Source organism: Seriola aureovittata, chromosome 6, assembly GCF_021018895.1.
Source record: "Seriola aureovittata isolate HTS-2021-v1 ecotype China chromosome 6, ASM2101889v1, whole genome shotgun sequence".
Classification (NCBI taxonomy): Eukaryota; Metazoa; Chordata; class Actinopteri; order Carangiformes; family Carangidae; genus Seriola; species Seriola aureovittata.
The window spans coordinates 17,775,920-17,797,209 of NC_079369.1; the positions used below are offsets into that span (position 1 = coordinate 17,775,920).

At 39.0% G+C, this 21,290-nt stretch overlaps 1 protein-coding gene across 5 annotated transcripts; it reads left to right on the plus strand.

Annotated features, from left to right (window-relative positions):
* Positions 1-20,971, plus strand: dazap1 (DAZ associated protein 1). 5 transcript variants are annotated; one of them, XM_056378832.1, is made up of 14 exons: positions 1-140; positions 1,369-1,409; positions 3,159-3,325; positions 3,875-3,940; positions 5,170-5,277; positions 5,503-5,551; positions 9,591-9,673; positions 13,011-13,158; positions 13,386-13,418; positions 14,062-14,211; positions 15,036-15,200; positions 17,921-18,013; positions 18,469-18,516; positions 20,094-20,971. In XM_056378832.1, exons 1-14 carry the CDS (start codon positions 109-111, stop codon positions 20,264-20,266), a joined length of 1,356 nt encoding a protein of 451 aa, XP_056234807.1. In that variant the 5' UTR covers positions 1-108; the 3' UTR covers positions 20,267-20,971. The 5 variants fall into 5 exon arrangements, with proteins under 5 accessions (XP_056234807.1, XP_056234809.1, XP_056234808.1 ...); XM_056378834.1 differs by having other exon boundaries at positions 18,469-18,510; XM_056378833.1 differs by having other exon boundaries at positions 5,173-5,277.
* The last annotated feature ends 319 nt before the right edge of the window (positions 20,972-21,290 follow it).

The window sequence follows — 21,290 nt, forward strand, 5'->3', positions numbered from 1 at the left end:
TTTGAACCAAAAAGCGGAGTGACCTTCCTCCGCTCTCAGTCTGAGAGGGGCAGCACTGAAGCAATAAGCCGGTCACAGCTCCTACAGTCCCCCGCTCTAGCCTCAGAAATGAACAACAACTTAGTCGGAGATGAAGTCGGGTAAGATCCATTTAACAAAGCCTTTCGCTGCAGATGCATCAAACTGTAAAAAGCTTTTTAACTGACAGTTAGCGCGCTCTATGGTCAAGCTGTCATTTGACAGCTAACGCTAGCTAGCAGGCTAAGCTAGCTGTAGTAACTTAGCGAGATCGCTAGCCCGAGGAAAGACGGATAAAAAGTGAAACTAATCATTGAAGTACCTCAGTTGTCACTGTCATTGTTTAGGGAGAAAGATGCCACGTTTGTCTGTAGTGCTGCCACTTTGCTTGCCAAGGGAACGTGTGAATGTGTAGTTACTTATTTCAGTGTTGTTTTCAGTTAGCTCGAAGCAGCTGAGCTAGCTTAGCTAACGCTTGCCAGCGAAGCGAAAGTCTCCTCTTCTCGACTTCGCCAATGCGAGGACATTTAGCGGGCACTGCCGGAGGATGGAACATCCTCGTCTGCACTAAACCTCCGCTTCTTTCACAGTCGCTGCATTTGCCAGTATTATGTAGTAGGGATTTGTTAACACGTTAATAAACTCGCTAGCTAGAGTGAGAGCGGTGCCGTTTAAACTGTCGTTAAACTTCCTGCACCCGAGTTCACCGGTCTGCATGCAGGGAGCTGTGCAGCCGCTCTCCTCTCCTCCGCTCCGATTGGAGAATACTCGGGGTTTCAGTGGTGAAGGCTGAAGCCGGTGGTGGAGGGTGACTGCTTGAGCTTCTGGAGTCAGCTCAGTGTTGTGTTAGCTTGCTAAACGCCATGGCTCTGTCCCGGAGTAACTTACGTGGCAGGAGGTTCATAAAAAGACCTTTATTGTCGAGGCCATTACAGTCTGTGTTTGAGGACTAAAGTGACATCCACGACCAGGGCTGGACATAAACATGAGTCAAATAAAACAGGGGTATTTAAACTGTAGTTGTGTGTATATCTCCCCATGCTGCTGCAGCAGCAGCGCTTTGGTGGCGCGTTGCCTCATGTTGTGTAATATCTGTGTACTTGGCTGTTTAGTCAGCTGTAGCGTTGTTATGGTTCTGAAAATTGCAATAAAAAACAAAAAACAAAAAAACACACAAGATTTGTGTGTTTTTAGTCTTTTCAAGGCCTCTGGCCAAGCAACATTTTCTATGGTTTTTATCCAGCCTTTTTGGATGAGTGTTGTCAAGATGCTTTTAACAGTTTATCATTTACTCTGACTTAATGTGATGATCAATGACTGACTTGATGGTAATTTATCTACTCTTAACAGGAAACTTTTTGTGGGTGGATTGGACTGGAGTACCACACAAGGTAAGTCACACTTTCTAATCTGTGAAGGCTCAGCCTTTTCATGTGCAAAGTATTTTTTAATTAACAGGAATTTGTCTGGATGATGCTGTTGTAGCTGCATGGATTTTTTGTCAGACTGGAAGATTTGGCTGGTTGCTTGTTTGGAAAGTAATTATGAGATTGTCAGGCCCCAAGTAGGTAGCACTTAGTTTAGGAATAAAGTCTAAATCTGGAAGATTTTAGTCATAAAATCATGATATATTTTGCTTCTGCCTTGACATCAATATTTAATGGTATTTTTGTGAATAATGTTGTTTTTACGCAATAATTGATAATTAATGTGTGTGACATGGTCTCTGACAATTATCATTAACACTGCTATCATGGTCAAGCATACAAAGATATTGTTTTTTATTTATTGCTCCGATAATGCCTGATATGATTTAAATAAATGTGGAATATACTCATGTGTATTTGTATCTGAGGCTCACATTAATACTGATGTATTTGAGAAGCTTGGTTGATTATTTTTTAAAATAGTAATTTCATGTGGAAAAGCATGTTTATATCCACTAATGTAACATTTTGACAAGTGTGTCCTTATAAGTAACTTGCAAAAAAATTTAACTTTGTCACACAATCACCATAATTACAGACAATATCAAGTGTTGTATGACAAAATTAATGCATTCATATGGCATTGAGTGGACAATATAACACCAAAGTGGACAAAATAACAAAAACACAATAGCCCTGCGTAAAACATATCACTTTGGTACAGCTCAGCTCAGTGGTTTTGTAGTTTACAGCAAATATCCCACTAAGTGTCTTCCAGTCAGTGTCTGTGATGATCTACTTGTGGCCTATTTTCCTCCTTTTTAATGTAGTTTGCGTTTAATTGGAATTTGTCATTGTGATTTTTGATAATTTCTTTCTTTTCACATTTCATAATTACTGATGATCAGTTGCAAACCACAAACACGGGTGGTAGAGTCTACACTACACGACATATATCGGGCCTGTGTATATATTCTCCTCTCCTTCAGAGCTGCACGGAGTTGGTGTAGTTTGTCCAAAGCACTTTACTGGCTCATGCTCGGTTGGCCATTGTGTAACTTTACACAAGGGTTTGTCTGTGTTAGCAGCACTGTTAACATTAAGATCTGAACCACAGTGCTACGTAAGTCTGAGCTTGATGCCCCAGGGCTTTTCAGCAATGAGAAAAACAATTACGATAACTTTCTCCAAAGTGACTCCTCATTTGTTCAAACTTGCACGCCTTGCCTCTGTGGGTGTGTGCTGGCAATGCAGTAGTTGCTTATATGTTTGGTTCTATGTAAGATGACAGTGGGTCAGTCCTTTGTTTGCTTTTTAGGAGTGGCAATATGTGATTTGAATGTGTTTGTATGTTTATGTTTTCACTTAAAAAACATTTGCACAATGTTCCACTATAAGACAAAATCAAGGTCACTGAATGACTTTTAGTATTCCCTGTGTAATTTTATGAAGTGGCGCTGGTATTTTTTGTTTTTTTGTTTTAGTCCCACTTACGGTTTTAGTGCAGGTTAAAGTGCCGAAGATATTTTCATAGTACAATTTATCATGATTAAAGCATGAGTTCTATAAATCATGTCATGCACTTCTTTGTTTCTAGAGGCTAACTTGGCTGAGTTAAATCTTTTATTATAATTGCACATTTGCAATATTATTGTATGATTCTGTGCTTATTTTTGTGACGCTCCATGTTATGTCATTTTTGTCTTTTCTCAGAGACACTTAGAAACTACTTCTCACAGTATGGGGAAGTAGTGGATTGTGTCATCATGAAGGACAAAACTACAAATCAGTCGCGGGGCTTCGGCTTCGTCAAATTCAAAGACCCCAATTGTGTACGGACAGTGCTGGAGACAAAGCCGCATAATCTTGATGGAAGAAATGTGAGTATTTTAAATCAAAGGAGCAGATAGTCAAATCAGTCTGAGTAATCTTCCTGCGCTTTGTGTGAGCATAGTGAAAAACTAACTGTATTTCATCATCCACAGTAGTTAGAAGTTATTCAAGGAGAAATACAATTATGATTTGGGTTGTACCTGCCTGCAGCCAATAGTACAGATGATTTACTTTGCAATGACTAACATTTGTTTGCCTAACAAGACTTACCTGTTCAAAGTCAAATGGGCAAAATTGGCAGTTGAAGTTGGATTTCCCTGAGATGGCTGAAAAGAAACAAGCTGTTGTTTCCCCTCTGCATTTATTGTGCTTTTGTGTCTCCTCCCCTATGAATGACATTTTGCCTCATTTGTTCTGTCGACAGAGACAGAGAAGGGCATGGTATTTTATTGGCCACATATTCAAAAGAATGTATGTCAGTTCATACAGTATGTTGACCTGTTGTGTTAGGCGTGCCAATATACTGAACTGGAAGCAGTGAAGATGAACATTTGAAGGTTATTTGGGGCAAACATTTTCTCTTTCTTTGCTGTCAGATTGACCCGAAGCCATGCACTCCTAGAGGAATGCAACCTGAAAAGTCTCGAACCAAGGAGGGCTGGGTAAGAGGAATCTGATTTCTTCTGGGAAGGTTAGGTTAGGTGTTTCTGATGGAATAAGGCTGTCTGTCTCTCCATCCTCTCCTCTTTAGGTTGAACTCTGGTATCTGTTCATGGGCCATGAGGAGACCTTGAGCTTCATTTATAAAATCACTCTGACATTTGACCTAAATCTCATTTTCCGATTCTTTGTTTTCGTCAAAGAGTGTGATTTTATTTTAAAGATCACATTGCACAGGCTTCATACCTTTGAGAATCCTAGAAATTAGTTTGGGGCTTTGAAAAATCACAGAAGCATTAAAGAATCTATGACTTGTATCGACCTCTATTTGTGACCAAGGGACTGCAGCAATATCAGCAGATCTCTGGTACAGCTTACACTGGCCTGGGATTGACACATAATAAGGTCACAATTTCCCAGATGTTAGAAAAATGCCTCATGAGGATGTGATAAACCTGTATTACCATGCTAAATATTGGAATTATAATAGCACCTCGCATTACCTATTACAGTTTATCTTGATCTTTAAGTTAAGAACAAAATTCTAGCCTTGGTAGTTCAAATATGTTGTTCTTGCAAGTGTAAAACTGTGAAAACACGGGAAGATTTCTAAGCTGCTATAGTAGTGAACAGCAGTGCATTTTTTTGTTGGGCAGAAATCTCTGCACCAATTTGGGCAATTTGTGGTTCAATCAACAATGTTATCAAACCCCTGCAGATCTGTTATAGTCATTTTGTCCCTTTTGGCAGCCAAGGTTTTAATTATTGCACCTTTGCTGTCAATAAAACATTTTTATTAGTCAGATGTTTGGCTGTAAGCACACAGTCTGTATGTTAGAAGATTTTATAAATGAGGCACTCTTGGTGCTCCTGGAACTCATTTCACTGAGTTTAAGTCATGTAGTTGGTACTGAATGTTTTACTAACAAAGCAGAAGATGTAATTGGTAAAAATCATTGTTGTCGTAAGCAGCCTCTAGCCTTTATAGCATGAGTGCAGTACACAGCAGTGTTGAAATGCTTAGTGGTTGAGAGTAAGTGGAGGAAGCTGTGTTCTCTGATCTGTGGAGACCAGTGTTTGCATTGACATGACATGTTAAGAATTATACCCGAGGGCAAGAGGAGAACCTAATTTCTTCTTCACTGTCTGAATAGATGATGGCTAACTGGCCCCTTCCCAGAGTGATCCTTTAACAGACATTGAAATCCATACACTCCCTGTTTTCTTTCAGAAGGGCAGCAAAGCCGATAGCAATAAATCAAAGAAGATATTTGTAGGTGGAATCCCCCATAACTGCGGCGAGCCTGAACTCAGGGACTATTTCAATAGATTCGGAGTGGTGAGTATTGCCAAGTGCATAATGCAAGTCAGCTCATATGGTCATTAAGACTGCTTGAATGGATGTGACATTGAACAGGGTCAATACTACAGTGTAAAATGTTGTGGGATGGGATAGGACAATTAATTATTTGTCCAAATTGAGGCAGAATATTTAATTGGAATAAGAAGGGACCCTGTCTGGTTTTTCTAAATGGAGCCACTGTTTCCCTTTGTCCCATTCAAGGTCACAGAGGTGGTAATGATCTATGATGCGGAGAAGCAGAGGCCCCGAGGTAAAAGCTGATCCCGTTTTTTCTCTCCCCTCTCCATACCTTACCATCTTAAATCTCATGACAAACTATTCTGGCCCAAAGAGAAAAAGCCCTTTCAGCCCCAGATGTTCTATTCAGTTAATACACCGTGACCCTTAACAGGAGTTCTGTGCATGGTAAAGACACACAATAAAACAAAAAGTGCAATAAAAGCATGTGAAATGAAACCCATACAAGGTCATTGCAGCGTGCATTAAATGGAAAATATACTGTGATATTTCCAGATGAAAAGCGGACTGGAGTGATCAAATTCTTGAACAGGCCTGATGGCAGTACCTCCAGTTTATGTGAAGGCCACAAATTTTTAGTATTACATGTAATTTGCTCACATAAAAAAACAGTAGATGGCATCTTTGCAATGTCCTTCATGACCTTGTGGGACAATTACAGTCTGTTTCACAGACACATTCTTACTCAGTTACTTTTTTTGTGAAAGGAAACTGTTTTTCAGGCACTGTTAGGCAGAGCAAGGAGAGAAGTTGTCTTAAAAGCCTTTAGTTGGGCACTTTACTCCTTCATTCTTCTAAATTTATTAATATATTGTTAAGTCTGCTGACTATTCTTGTTTGGCTAAAGATGATTTCTATATCAACATTTAGTAGCCCAGCTAATGGTGCACAGAGTACCCTCAAACATTTTGATGAAACCTCTGAGGAACATTTGTCTGATTCATACAGTTCAGCAGTGATACATCCAGTTTTATTAGAGTATATATATGAAGAATTACAAGCTTTATCTGCACTGCCTCCTCAGTTTTAAAGGAACATTCCACCCTGAAACAAATTATGGTATTTTTAGGTGATGTACTTCGCATTGAGACTCGTTTAGATAGCTGGCCAAACATGACATGACATCACTTTGCTACAGTTAAAATGATGAGGGTTTGCAACAACTATTTTCCAAACCCAAACTGACATAATCACATTGTTTACTTTGTGTTTCAACAACAGTTCATGTCCTGTCATGTTTTGGCATGTTTGCTTATACATGTCTTTAGCAATTAAGGGATTATCAAATTTTCTGTTGCGTGATTAATCAGAGTACAAACTGGTTCAACTCCAAAAGTTTTAAGAGATTTAAACCATTAAAGGTAAAAAGAAGAGAAAAGTATGTTCCCGAATTAGTGATTCCAATTTGTCTCCACAGCAGCTTTAATCTAACAGATTGTAACACAGCTACATATTATGTAAGGTATGCTTTGTTTTTAGAAGTTGAACACATTTAGGGTTGTCAATACTAGAAAATCTCTCCATTACAACTTATAAATTGGAAGAAGTTAACGCAGTTAATTAGAAAGTTGTTAAAAGGTGTTCTGTGATGCAAAGTGAGTCCCTGACTGAAGAAGAAAAGGCAGGTTGCAGGAAAGTAGGTGCTCCAAAAAGTACAGTACTTTATCACAACATGCAACTGGCATATTGAGAACAGTTTGAGTATCTAGGTGGATATTTGTCCTTCAGAGAGGCAGGTTTCATCCCAGTCGCTAGGGTATTAAAATGAAGTATTGTTATCCCAGGAATAACAGAATAATTAAAAAATGTTTTATGTGTCCTTTGACACTTCAGAAATCTCTTCAACTGGTTTCCTTACAGTAGCAATGACAGACTTTAATGTCTCAGAGGAGTTTGTCCAGATAAGTCATAAACATATCATGAGTGTATGGCATGTGCCGACACTTTTAGCATGGATGGCCTCACTGGGAATCAGTCCCGTGCCACCGGCTGTGTTGGTGTCAGACTCTGCCTACTGAGTTACAGTCATAGCTGTCTCATCTACATTTGTCCTACATAGCAATAATGCAGCGGCCACTGACCCACAACATGTATTACTGCTCTTCCTTCAAAACCCCATTCATTCTCTGTTGGGAGAAACCCAGAATAGTTTGTCATTGGAATTTAACATGATGTATTGCACCAGTAACAATCATTACATAATCTTTAATAGTATAAACACTTTCTTTCGCTAAAACCATTAGACTTTCAACATTGGAATAAGTTTTCTTTACTTTGTTTTAGACGTAACTGATACATTTATCTTAAACGGCATAGTATGTGTTTTCCCATATGTAGAAAGTTAAGTATTTTTGTAAGTAAGCCCTTTCTATTTTTCTTTCTTCTGTCCCCCTTCTCCTTGTGAATGGTTTGAATGTGATTAACGGTGTCTCTTAAGATTTGTCTTTTCTCCTTTAGGTTACTGTGCATTGACTGGTAGCACAGAGGTACAGGCCAAATGTAAAAGTACCCAAATTTTTTTCATTTAGTCAAAATGGGGTGTACACAAAGTTGCATCAAACTGATAAGTGTTAACTTGTTAAGGATTTTCTTACCACCTTATATGAACCTTCATTCTTAATCTGTGCATATTCATGTATGGTAGAAAATAAACATCTGAGTTGACTCGCATCCTCTAAATGTAGGATTCTTACACGATATCGTTGTAAATACCAGAATATCAGAAATGGATATCCCAAGAAATCACAGGGCAAAAATCCAGTTCCTTTAGGTCATATTACGGCTGCAATCACTTCATTAGTGTTGTCGAAACATAGTAAAAAGACCACCTGAGTTATTTAGTTTACTGTCATTGTAAAATAACAAAACAAAAAAATATACCCCAGAACAGCCATTTTTTCATAAGAACTTATTTAATCTTCTTTTTATTCAATTATAGAAATCATTGCCAAAAAGTTTTATGTAAATTGGCCTACTGACTATTAAAAAGTCGTTGCAGCTCCTCAAATGATAATATTAAGTGATTTCTCAGTTCTATGACTGGTAGTCTGAATGATTGCTGGTCCTCATTAAGTTTTAATTTTTTGGTCATCTAATATTATTTAGAACATATCAGTTTCATCAATAGCTGAAATCTGATTGGAGTAACACGTCAAATCTCAATTTGAGTAAGACATGTTAATGTGACCAAGATATGTCAAACTGTTCTGTCATATGTGTCAACTTGGTTTCAAATTTAGATTAAGGACAGGTCAATGACAGATGTTATTAATAGCAATAGATCACGAGGCTTGGGAAATGCTTGGCATGTTACTAGAGGTCTCTAAAATCGCAGATGTCTCATAGGACGTTCGGTTGGATTCAGGTTAAGTCCCCAAGTAGAGATGTGAACACAACCCAATTCTGCCACAGCGGAAAGTTAATCAAGTTGAAAGTAGATCACAGCAGCACGCAGCGGCCTGCTAACGTTCTAAAAAGTTCTGTAACAGATAGTCAGATAAAGTAGTTTACTGAGCAGCTGGTGCGGCGAAATGTTGGACCAAAAAGTCCTTAAACTTTCGACTTTCTTGGACGCATTCTTGTTGATGAGCGTTGTGTATCTCCCATTAAAACTCTTGAGCAAAATCAGGAACTCATCACTATGGGAAACCAGTTATGGCCTATATCTTTGTGTTATTGTTGTGAGCAATATTTTAATTGTCCATTTTAGGCTTATCCTGGCTGACTCAAAAGTAAAATATTGAAATTGGGAAAGCTTGGAGAAAGCTTTAGGCATTCTACAGTTTGTGTTTCTCCATATTTTTGTGATGCATTAACAATGGCTGCTGCGAGTGTGTGCTCCACAGCAATATACCAAGGGACAGATCAAGGTGGGGTTTGGATGAAACAGCATGAAGTAACACAATGTAGTATTGGTTCAATTGGCGTCTATCATTGTTAGGGCGTGAAAGAGCGACTTAATTGACGTTGTTATGTGACATTTCACATTAAATCAAATGCTTCACCTGTCATCCTTCATGTTTAGCAGTTACTCAGTCCTGTATTGTTATATTCACAAAATATATCTCTGCACAGTAAAGAGAAAGATTTCCTTCAATCCCCCAGGCTTTAGTCTTGGATTTGTGTTCTACAAGTCTGCAACATCATCCGAACCCCAGGAGCCTCTTGCTCAGTCTTGACGGATCCTCACTCTGCTGAAGCCCAATACTGTTCTTCATCTTGTGTTGTCACAACCCCCCTGCTACCTTGATTCACTCTTGGTCGTTGGCTAGGTTTTGGATTTATTACTTTCGAGGCCGAACAATCAGTGGACCAGGCTGTCAACATGCATTTTCACGACATCATGGGCAAAAAAGTGTGTAGTTGTAGTTTTATTTTACCCTTAAGATCAAGCGGAGGCTTGGGCGATGGAGCAAAACCTTTACTATGATGCTGTTTTATTAGTCATAGCCAATTTTCCATTGGTTCTCCATTAGTGACTGCAGCATCATACAGTACAAATTTAGTCTTTAACATCTTGAAATAATTAGGCTGCTGACTTATTTTGCTTATCTTATTTTGCTTAAAGTATTGCTGTCATAGTTTCCATAGCTACTCATCCTTGACAAATACTGTTATATTACAGTTACAATTGTCGCCCAAGGCTTTGTTTAAACAGACCACTCCTTTAGGATGTCTTAAGTGCATTAGATTCTCCTCAAAATATTAAATTTATACTATTTTCTGGCTTTTGATGTGCCAATAAAATGAAAAATTATAACCAAATAATAGAAAAGGTTAAGGCTTTAAATCCTGCGGAAATTCACAGACCACAAATCACCTAAAGGATTGGTCCATTCTGTTCTGTTTCTTTTGTTTTCTGATATTTTGTTGGCAGGTCACTTAAATGTCAACATGTTTTTTTTTTTCTTTTTGAAAAGTTAAAGGAAAAGCTCAGATCAGTGACCTCAGTTGAAGAATCTCCACACTGTGTCAGTTTTCTCAATAACAGATCAAAAGTCTCTAAAATGCTGCTTAGGATGAGACATTAGTCGCACAGTAGTGTTTGCATGTTACTTCTTAGTGTTTGCTTTTACTCAGTAGGTGCACCAGATGGATGGGGTTTACTGCTCAAAGACAATTCAGATAGTGGCAGGTCCATCTGGGGGAAAAAAAAACCATAGATTCACTGTGGTGTAGTATTTAAGCACAATTCCTAATCTTCTGGCATCCCTTCTGTTGTTCTACTGTATGTGGCAAACACCACCCACCTGGCACCTCAGCTGAATAAAACCAACCAAAAACATATTGTACATATACCACGTAGTATATTAAAGGATTGGTCCAACACTTGGGTTTTAAAGGCACTTAAAGCTCTCATTCATTAACAATCCCCCTTTTCCCCAAAAGAGACATTTTGTAATTAGCAGCTTTTAAACTACTCTACAGAGATACCAGGAGAGAGACAGTGTCCTTTCTGCCCTCTGTGCAAACAGTAATGATTTGTGGGCATAAGAAAATGATCAAAGTCAAACACAGTGTAGTTAAATCCACTCAGTCATATCATATCATAGCAGGTATCTCATTTCCGTCCTTCTGATCTTTACGTGGCTGCACTTTACAAGTGTTTTAAATTTTTGAATGTCAGTCTGCAGTATTTGACACTCTGAAGACCCTTTGTATATTTTGGCGTTTTTGTGAGGGTGTTGGCTTCTATTGACAACGTTCAAGCAGCATCCACATTTGGTGAAAAGTGCTATTTGCTGTGGTGTTTCTGCACTTCCTAGGATAGAGTTAGCAGTATTCAACTGTGTTTTTTTCTTTATGAAGCTTAAATTTCTTTCAGTGGTGCACTCTTTATCTATTAAGTCATGGTTATTTTTTGGAGCCTTTTGTTCTTGTATTTGAGAGTGGACAGTGGAAAGATGACAAGAGGGAAGAGAGTGTGTCAGGTCTGAATTAGAAAATGACACTTAACTAAAGTACCCCAGCCATATGCAAACCAGGTACATTGCGGTTTGTGGTCACCACTTCAAATGTCTTGACCACCTGGGGTGCTCCTTTTCAGTTTATTCTAAACAAACTATAAATGAAGTGCATTATTTCCCTAGAAAAGAGCTTCCAGACACCTGCTTATGCCAGTATATGTAATTGTGCTATTTAAGATGGATTTTTCTTATGTCAATCAAAGATAAAGAGTAGCAAGACATTTTTGTTGGAATGTCACCGATTATTTCAGCGATGATCTCAATCCCATTTCCTTGGTAAATAATTCAGCCCTGCATGTGTACTCTCCAGTGCTAGCCGCCCCCCTTGACTTTGCCCTGGTTTTCAGCAAGAATCATGGCTCGACTTAATCCATTGTTCTTGACTTGACATTACCTTACGATGGGACTTGAGGGAGGCTGGGAGATATGAGTTACAAAATTAGAAATTGGAGCACATCAAACTGTGGAAGAAATCCCACTTCTGCTGTTGGGTACTGTACAGAAGTCATGGTATCCATCACTCGTAGCTGTGATGCCCACGGGAGAAAGTGCTCAGGTAGCTGCCGGCGGCGGCGAGGACACTGCCGGAAACATGTGCATGTAATTAGGTCGACAGAGAAGGAAGAGGGGAGGCTGGGGAAGGTGGCAACACCTTAAAGCGGGGAGGAATCTGTGATTCGTTTTCCTCCTGCAAGGTGACCCCAATAACTCAACCTCTCAGTCTATTTCTGGTTGGCTCCCCCTTAGTCTCAGCCTGTTTCTATGCTCTGGTTAACTGCTGGTAGCTTTGCCTAGTTACAGACAGTTAGACAGGAAGTTTTGTTATTGGGGTAATACATTTATATTTGACTCAAAGCTTTAACCTATTACAGTGATGGATGATATTCTATATAAAACACAAATATAAGTAAAGGAATGGATGAATAAAGTCAGTTTCAGTTCGAGTAACATTTGTGGCTTTCAATAAGTGTTCTTTATATATATTTAAAATAGCAACAAAAAAGAAACTTGGCGTCACTATTGTAATATTTTAGCCTTTAGTTTTGTAGACGTGTCCTCCAGCAGCGATTTGACATGGTATTGGGGTCTTACTGTATTGGTCACTTGTGCTCAATTGAAAAATGTTTTCTCAACTTTGACACAGTATGAAGATTCAGTTTTAGATTGACTGAAAAGACTTTTCATTTGTACTATCTGCATGTTTACTTAATATTCTGTTAGGACTGAGATACAAATTTCTCTCTACATCCACCCCTTCCCCCCAAAAACTTATTCCAAATAAAGTAAAAATTAGATTCTTTATAATCGTTAGCCGGAGAAAGGTAAGTCATGACCTTCCGTAAGATGTCCTTATCATATATAGGGGAATTCATTTAAGGGAAAAAAAAGAAATCTATGTTTCTCAGGTACTCTCCAGAAGTTGTTATCTAGACACGATGCTTTGAAAAAATGTACGTGTACTGTCGCCATATGATTTTGGGCACTCTGAAATTCCCGCTTGATAATTAGTACCTGAGACACATAGTTGTACAGCTCTCCTGGCTACACAGTAATATTAATTAACATAGCTGCCCCACATTATTCGAAAGAGCCTAAAGTGAAAGATTCCAACCTGGCCCAAAATGTTGATATTAAATATCAGAGGTAGGACAGGTATGTCTAGGTGAGGGACTTCTAGATCGTATGCTGGTGTTGCCAAATGTGCCCTCCTTGTCCTTTGTCCAGGTGGAAGTAAAGAAGGCTGAACCTCGTGACAGCAAAGCTCCTGGCCAGCTTGGCCCTGGCCAGTGGGCACCCAGGGGCATCTTGAGTGCAGCTAATGGTTGGACAGCACAGCCTGCCCAGGGCTGGCAACAGCCTTACGGGCCACAGGGTGAGTGGGAACAAGTCCAAGAGCAGAGCCAGTGACGCTCGCTGTTCAGATGAAGACCTAGTAGTAACTGTTGAAATGTGTTTAACCCCCTGCTTTAACATTAACCCTGTGTGTGGTGGTCACTGCTCGCACTGTTTGTTTGAATGTTAAACTGTGTTATGTGAACATTTTATATTTCAGGCATCTGTACTGCCCTCAGTCTAAATTTTTTTTCTCTCTTCCTGAAGGAGTGTGGGTGTCGACTACTGGCCAACCCATAGGTAGGTGTTAGACTGCCACTTGACCACACATAGATAATATCCTGTCTTTCCAGTCTAGTGAATTAGTTGGGGGTTTCTTTTGTATATTGCAAAACTGAGAAGATAGATGTGTGTGTTTGCCATGTGATCATGTGCTTATCTTGAAATGCCTGTGTCACAGAGCGAGCATGCACTCAGTGTGGCCAATAAGCTGATGACAGTTAACAGCACGTGTTATCACTGATTCATAATGGCTGAGGCTGCTGATAATTTGCTGCTCGAGACAGATGGCAGCCTTGAATGTATTCCGGCCTCCCTCTGCTATTGGTCAGGCTTGGTTTCATATCACCACCTCCGGGTCAACCTGCAGCACTCACTGCAGTGTCGGCCCTGTGCTCGCTCAAAGGATACTACAGTTTCAGATAGCATCCTTATTCAGTTTTTTAAACCATTTATTTATCAATCTTTTATTCAGATGTTCAGTAAGACCATGACAAATTGAAATGATGCAATTCAGATAGAGTACATCTGTGCTGGCACTTTTAATATTTATTAGTATTATTGCCTGTGTACTTAATTCAAGAACCGATATTTTATATAAAACATATACAGATATTTGTATAAAAACATGCATATGACATAGTTCTGTTCTCTGTTGGAGCAGGCGGGTATGGACCTCCGTTGTCTGCAGGCCGAGGAACACCCACACAACCTCCGTCACCTTTCAACGCATTCCTGGTCACGACCCCGGCGGGCAGCTTTGCTGCACCTCAGGGCTACCCTCAACAGGGCTACAGCACAGCACCTCAGTTCGGTCAGTAATACATAATCCACTCACTCATTATACTTAAGTGTTTATTTGACATCACTAGAAAGTGATTACAGATAATATAGCATATATAAAGGTAATACTGTGAATTATTAGGATTTTCTTATACCTGATATTGATTTTGACTGAGAACTTTACAATTTTATAACCCCTAGCTCCTCATGGCAGTATTTTTATTTATTTATTTTTTACTAAGATAGATATGTAAAATGTGTAAATTGAATCTATATCAGGTGCTCCAGGCAGCTTTGCTGTTGCTGTGGTCAGGGAGGAACCTCCATCTTATCAGAGATGGACAGTGGGACTCGCAGATACCCGGCATTTCATGAAATGCTTCTATAGATTAAACTTGTTAGCAGACCAGGTTTATGTTTTGTAAATCCTGCACAAAATATTAGTAAAACAAGTGAGAAAGAAGCTCAGAACAATCCTTTACAAGTGTGTTGGCGGAGTGGCCACAATTTGATCTGGCAGCTGGTAATTATAAAAGACATGTGGTTGCAACTTTGTATTCTTACAGCCTAAAGTGAGAAGAGATTTTGTGGAGAAATTGATTAATACCTTGACAAGTAGTGTTTTTTTGCAATGGTATTGTCAACTGAATTTTTTTACATTCAAAATACAGACAAGACTTTAACTTAAGTCACATACTACTTGTGGAAGAAATGTTGTATTTTACTTGGGAACAGCAATGGTGGGGCTTAACCAACATCATACTATACAACATAATGTACAATCTGTGATAAGGCAACACTAGGAAATGGTCCTTAGGGAAAGATCTTTGAAATAATCTTATTCCTATCCAACAGGTTACAGTTTCGGCACACCCCAAGCAGACCAGTATGCTCCACAGGTTCCACCTCCGCCCACCACTCCAGGAACTGCACCTCTGGGCTTTGCCCCCGCCACCACACCAACTCAGGACTTGAGCAAAGCCCCCACTGGGCAACCTGACTTCCCTTATAGCCAGTATGGTAAGAAAAGCATTGTGCATAAAGCAGTTTGCTGCCCTTTTCTCTCCCATTTAATTTTATTCACCCCTCCAGCCCACCCATCTCCCTCAATACTTTATGGGTGCAACTACAGCTCTTTTAAGTTCATATTTACAATCCTATAACAAGCAGGAGCTTGCTCTTGGTTCCATTTAGCTTGAACAGCTACACATGCATACATGCTTCTTGCATACATGAACCCGCCCTGGCTCTGCCGTGAAGATGCTGCTGATGTTTCACCATATCCAGGAGTCTTCAGCAGTCATTTCTGTCAAGTTTTTCCAGCTGGGCTGTGGATTGGTAAAAAGATTGGTAGGTTTTAATTAGATCATCCTGCCTTGCAATGTTTTTCTTGTTTTGCATTTTTATTTTATTTTATTTTTTAAGGGAGTGCAACCTTCTCCTGACTGACTGTACTGACATTTGACTTGATTCAAATAACCCTACCTGTTAATTACTCCCTCCTACACCTCCTCTCCCTCTTCATCCCTGTTGATGACTTTTCTGGCTTCTTTTCCTGGTCTTGGCACGATCGCCACAGAAGAGTACCAGCATGACAATATTACGCCCATGAATCCTTATTTCTGGAATTAGGCATGTCCAACCTGCCAAGTTACCTATCAAAAATTTTCAACATGTCCATCATGTTTATCACACTGGAGCTTTGCATGCTTGTCTGCAAAATATGAGCATTTCCCCTCTGCCCTGCAGTTAATAGAGTCCTGGGCAAGTCTTTTTTTTAACTGATGTGTCTGTAGGAATTACTTTCTGGTGGGTGTCTTTGTGGTTTGAACTGGACTGTTACTCTAGTATAATATTACCATAAGACCGTGTTAGGCCGGATAATTATTTCTCCTGGATCCTCACTGAGCTGTTCAAAACTTTGCCAAATTTCAGTCAGCATGTAGGGACTTGAAAATGAGACATTTCATCAAGCCACTCCAGTTTAAATACGGAAAATGATTATTAACGTCTATGATTCAAACAGTTAGAGGGGTAGCTTTTCCAGTGACGTACTATATGCTCATGCAGGATTAAGAGTCTGAGATCATGCTGAGAGCACGACTGGAGGCTGGAGGTTTTGAACCAAAACAAAGACAGAGATACTGTGAAAACTAACCAGCATCCAGGGAAAAGGGACGAGCTTCGTCTTCATTGAACATTCACCCATTCAGTAACATAAGCACACAGTCAGACAAGTAGCAGATATTCTTTCAGAGTCTACATCCAGTTTTGTGGCTGGCTGGTATTTTTTGTCTGACTTGGCTTACAGCTGCTTCACACTGCTGGATCTACGTTTTTTAAGCAGTCATATGATCGCTGTCAATCATGACAGGTGCCCATCTTGTTCAGTGTTTCCTGCTTGTGCTTATCTTTCATCCAGCTTTCTGCATTTAGTGTCCGCCGCCTGTTCAGGCATTTAGTCCAGTATTAAAAGCCAGTAATGACAAGACAGTCACAAGTTTTTGTGAAATGAGCAGAAAATCAGAAATGCTGATAATGTTGGTATTGTGGAGACAAATCACATGCCTTTGCCATGAATATTTATATATGACAATAGCAGGCACTGGATATGACATTTTCATTGTGTAAAATTAGTAAATGGTGGAGGTTAGGCAAATTAAGTAAGTTTGGTTTGGTTAAGTTTGGCTTGTGTGGAGTTAGGCAGTCAAATAAAGGATCAAACCAGTGGTTTTGCATGTAAATTCATTAATATTTAATTAATGCCAACCATTTTCTAGTGCATACCATATATATTTTAATTATTCCCATCTGCCCATCCGGTGGCACTGACTTCACTTTTATTACAGTACACTGTGAAACTATGGGTTATTCAACACAATAAACCTTTTGTTGACTTTTGTCTCAAAACTGCATCTAAGAAAACTCCAATATCTGAAATTTGAGAAATTACTAGTAAGCAGCAGCCTTGGTTAATGCAAGAAGCTTCACATTATCCCTTGAGTGATGTCCATGTTTGTTTTATGGATTAAATTTTTCTCACCAATGGAGTGCTTTTTGGCAACTTTTGGATGTTGAAATGCCATTTAATGTCCAATAAAGAATCTTGGCACTCGTTTTTAAGTCATGCTACTCAGAGCTGGGGTTTCCCAAATAACCCAAACAAATGAAAGGACACAAAGATACATCTGGCACATTGACTATCTGAAACAAGTTTCGAGTCAATTTCATGTGGAATCTCACAGCGTGCTGAGATGAATGGAAACCAGCGGCAGGTTGGAAGATATGAAATTAATCTAGAAACGTATGGTATGCTTTGGAAAATTTCTGCTGTGTATACGAGTCATATTTTACGCCCTACGACATGCAGAACTGCTGGTGTGGGTTTTCTTGTTCCTGTTTGTAGTTGCCCTCTTCTCATAATATTTTCTTGGTGGGAAAACATATTTCTCACATGTTACTTGCATCTTAGCATACAATGCACATTTCACAAAATTTCCTGAGACCAGGCTGTCATGATAAGAAGTCAGGCGTGCTAGCAGATAGCTCACACACTCGCATTCAATTTTGTTTTGACTTCCAGATGAAGCTAAGCAGTGACGCCTCACCAAGCGTAGCGCAGACCCAGTAAATGAGTATAAATGTAAAGCTCTGATAGCTCAGTAAGGGGGGAAGTATGTAAAGTAGTCGGCCAGCAGTATCTGGGTTCAGTCAACCTGGTCTCCTCATCTCCCTGATAGGCTTGGGTAACTACCCTCAGGACCCCTCTGCCTACGGACCAACGCGTCCTTCTCACAGTTATGGTCAGGATGAACAGGGAGGATATAGTGCAGGTAGGTGCCAGCATCATCTTCTCCAACCACAAAAGTAGCATTTGTTCAGTACTGTAGTGTTTATAGAGCTGCAACCTGGTTCTGCCTCTTTTCTTTTGCTCTGTGTGTAGTATTTTGCATGTACATTTTGCATGTACATACAAATTACCGTGTGTACTCTTGTATAGTAAAAGGCAGCCTGTGACAATGTCTTTGCTGAGTGGATTTGAAAGAAATTTACATAGAAATTTAGCATTTTGAGCTCTGACATGTCATCTCCCTCAGCGGCTGTAGCTTTACTATACCAAGACTGACCATGTCCTCCTTTTTTGTTCCCTCTCTCTGTCCGCATTGCTTTGCTGATTATAAAAGGATGATCTAATTGTCAGAAAATTTGTTCATGGTTCAGTTGTCTCTATGCATCAGCAGTCCATTCACCCGTTGTTTTTTCCCCATGTACTGTCTCCACATTGTAGCTAAAGGGGTGAGAAAGGAAAGAAGATATAAAGAAGGACACGGTGCCAGTAAATTTCCAATTTCTCTGATTCTTCTGTCTGATGGTCCTGTTGGGACTGCTCCCTGTTCTACAGAGTTCCTATTTGTCTTTCATTCTTGGAGCACACCAAAAGAATTGTTTCATTTTCAAAAGTTCTCCCTTTTTTCTATCCTTTTCTCTCTCTTGTCTTTCCATTCCAGTTATTTATAACTTCTATCTGCTCCAGTATGTATTGGTTCCCAGCCTTAAGAGTCTAGTACTAATTGGATGTTACCAGGGCAGGGAAATAACCACTCATCAGTAAGATGCTGGAAAGATTTGGCTGCATCTGGTTTTTGTATTCTAACAGCCATTTGGTAGCTAACAAATCTGTCTTTTTTTTTTAAACCTAGAAGTCCATTTGGCTCGGATAGTGCCTGCTGAATTTTGGAATACACTAACCACTTTTCCGGATGGATTAGTTTCCTTCCCTGGGTGTCCCTTGTCCATTTGCAAGGAGATGGTGCCATCCAGTGTTTAAATAGAAGAACATCATTTAAGAGAATCTAGACATGTTTTCCTCAATGAAATCAACTTAAACTACTTTTTAAATTGAAATGAAATTGGAATTTTTGTCTTTGTACTTTTACAGTATAGTACTGTTACAACACTGAAGGGTCATTGATGGAATACAGTATTTGAATCTAGTGGAAACATCCACCACAAAGCCTTTCAACACTTAGTAATGCACTTTGCAACATTTCTTGGGCCATTTTGTTGTTTTGTGTATTACCTTTTCTCAAATTAAAGGTCATTTATGAACATAAATTAATCGTATCTTAAAGCTGTTTGAGGATTCAACTGCAGCCTTAAAGTCTCTTTGCACAGAAGGAAAAACTTAAAAAAAAACAAAACAAGAAAATGTGAGGTATTGGAGATATTATTTATGGCTGCAACTAAATTATATTGACTATCAATTAATCTGATGATTATTCTTTTAGATGAATTGATTAGACTTCAAAAATGTAAATAAAATAATGAAAAGTAGTTCATGGCAAGTTCTCAGAGCGCAAGGTGAAGTTTTCAATACTCACTTTATACTCACTTTACAAGGACATAAAACAGAAAGGCAGCAAATCTTCACAGTTGAGATGCTCTAACAGCAGATGGTTTCTGTTTGTGCTTGATAACTTTAGAATAAATTATCAATCATTATTATACTAACAATTCATTTTCTGTGAATTGACTAATTGATTCTCCAACTTATTGTTTTGGCCGTAGTATTATGTAGATGCAGGGACAGAATTGTAAAATTGAAATAAGAAGGCATTGTGATATTAACAATAATGTATGATGCAATGTCATATCCCAGTACTTTTCAGAAGCTACAACACTTCACCTAAAAATAACAATTAGAATATACTTTACATCAGACCTGTAACAGTAAATGTAACAGTGTGAGGGTAAATGGTGGATTTTTCCTCAACATCAAAATTGTGAGAACTTTACAGAAGACACTTTACATAATCAATACTTTTAAAGGAGCAAGGTTTGTCCCTAAACTCCGTCTGGTGACGTGGACATTAACACCCTCTTCTTTCCACTGTTGTGTGTTGTCCACCTCAGGGTACGGCCAGGACCTGACAGCCTTCGGCCACAGCTTCGCAGACCCCACCCAGCCGACAGCTTCGTACGGGGCACCGACAGCACAGCCCACCGCTGCCCCCCAGCCTGCCGCCAGCGCATTCGGCAGAGGGCAGAACCACAACGTACAGGGCTTCCACCCGTATCGACGCTGACCACCACCTCTGGCCATGGCAGCTGTGTAAAATTGAAAAACAAAAACAAAAAAAGAAGTCAGGGAAATGTTTGTTTTCGCTAAAAAGCAAAACTGGAGTTCTGGATCGTTCTATGGGAATGTTGAATGCACACAGTTTGTGAAACAGAAACCTTTGTGAAAGCAGGGATTCCAGTAAATTCAAAAAGGGTGTATTGAAACCCAGGTTTTTTTTTTTGCCTAACTTAAGGAACATTCAGCAGAAAGAAGCTTTTATCCCCCACCTCCTACCCCATGTTTTATAGTAGAACTAAACTACTTTGCAATAATTTTGATTGTCTGGTCAAACACTAGCACAGAGACTATATGTAAAGAGACTTGCATATAAATATGTATATTTATGGTGGACACAAATGAAAACAGGGTCTCAAGTTTCCTCAGCTTTAAATTCTAGGGAAAAAATGTTTTTATTTTTCATTTGGTGAATTTTGTTTACTTTCTGAGCCTTTAAAGTTTGTTTAAAATGGAGATTATGAATATATATATTATACACAAACTGTGCAATTTTTTAAAAAGAGAATTTTGTACTATAAATGTACACTTTGCTTGTTTTTTTATTTAAAGATGTAGACTTCCCTCAGGTGGCTGTTTTGGGTGCATTTTTTGCACTTATGCAAAAAGAAAAAAAGGACAAATTATTACAAAAATAAATGTTTTAACGATACAATGCTTGTCATGGATGTGGAGTGTATTTGCTTCTGGTGTTTTGGTGGAAGCTCTGCAAAGTAGGGCTGAAACAACTAGTTGATGGCTGGAAAATTAATCAGCAACAATTTTTATTAGCAATTAATTTAAGTTATTTTCCAAGCAAATATTTGAGTAGGGTTAAATATTTTCTGCTATTTTTCTGTTTTTTATCTTTGTAAACAATATCTTTTAGTTTACTGTTGGTCAGATTAAAATTACACCTCAACTATGAGTCCAAGAAACGGCTGGGTTTAAAATATTTTCAGATATTTTATAAACTAAATGATTAATCAACAAAA

Bases quoted from the DNA above. Each gene is read 5' to 3' on its own strand.
- dazap1 (XM_056378832.1), top strand. From the start codon at position 109: ATGAACAACAACTTAGTCGGAGATGAAGTCGG. The intron at 5,278-5,502 runs GTGAGTATTGCC...GTCCCATTCAAG, and splicing joins ATTTCAATAGATTCGGAGTG to GTCACAGAGGTGGTAATGAT. The intron at 13,419-14,061 runs GTAGGTGTTAGA...CTGTTGGAGCAG, and splicing joins GACTACTGGCCAACCCATAG to GCGGGTATGGACCTCCGTTG.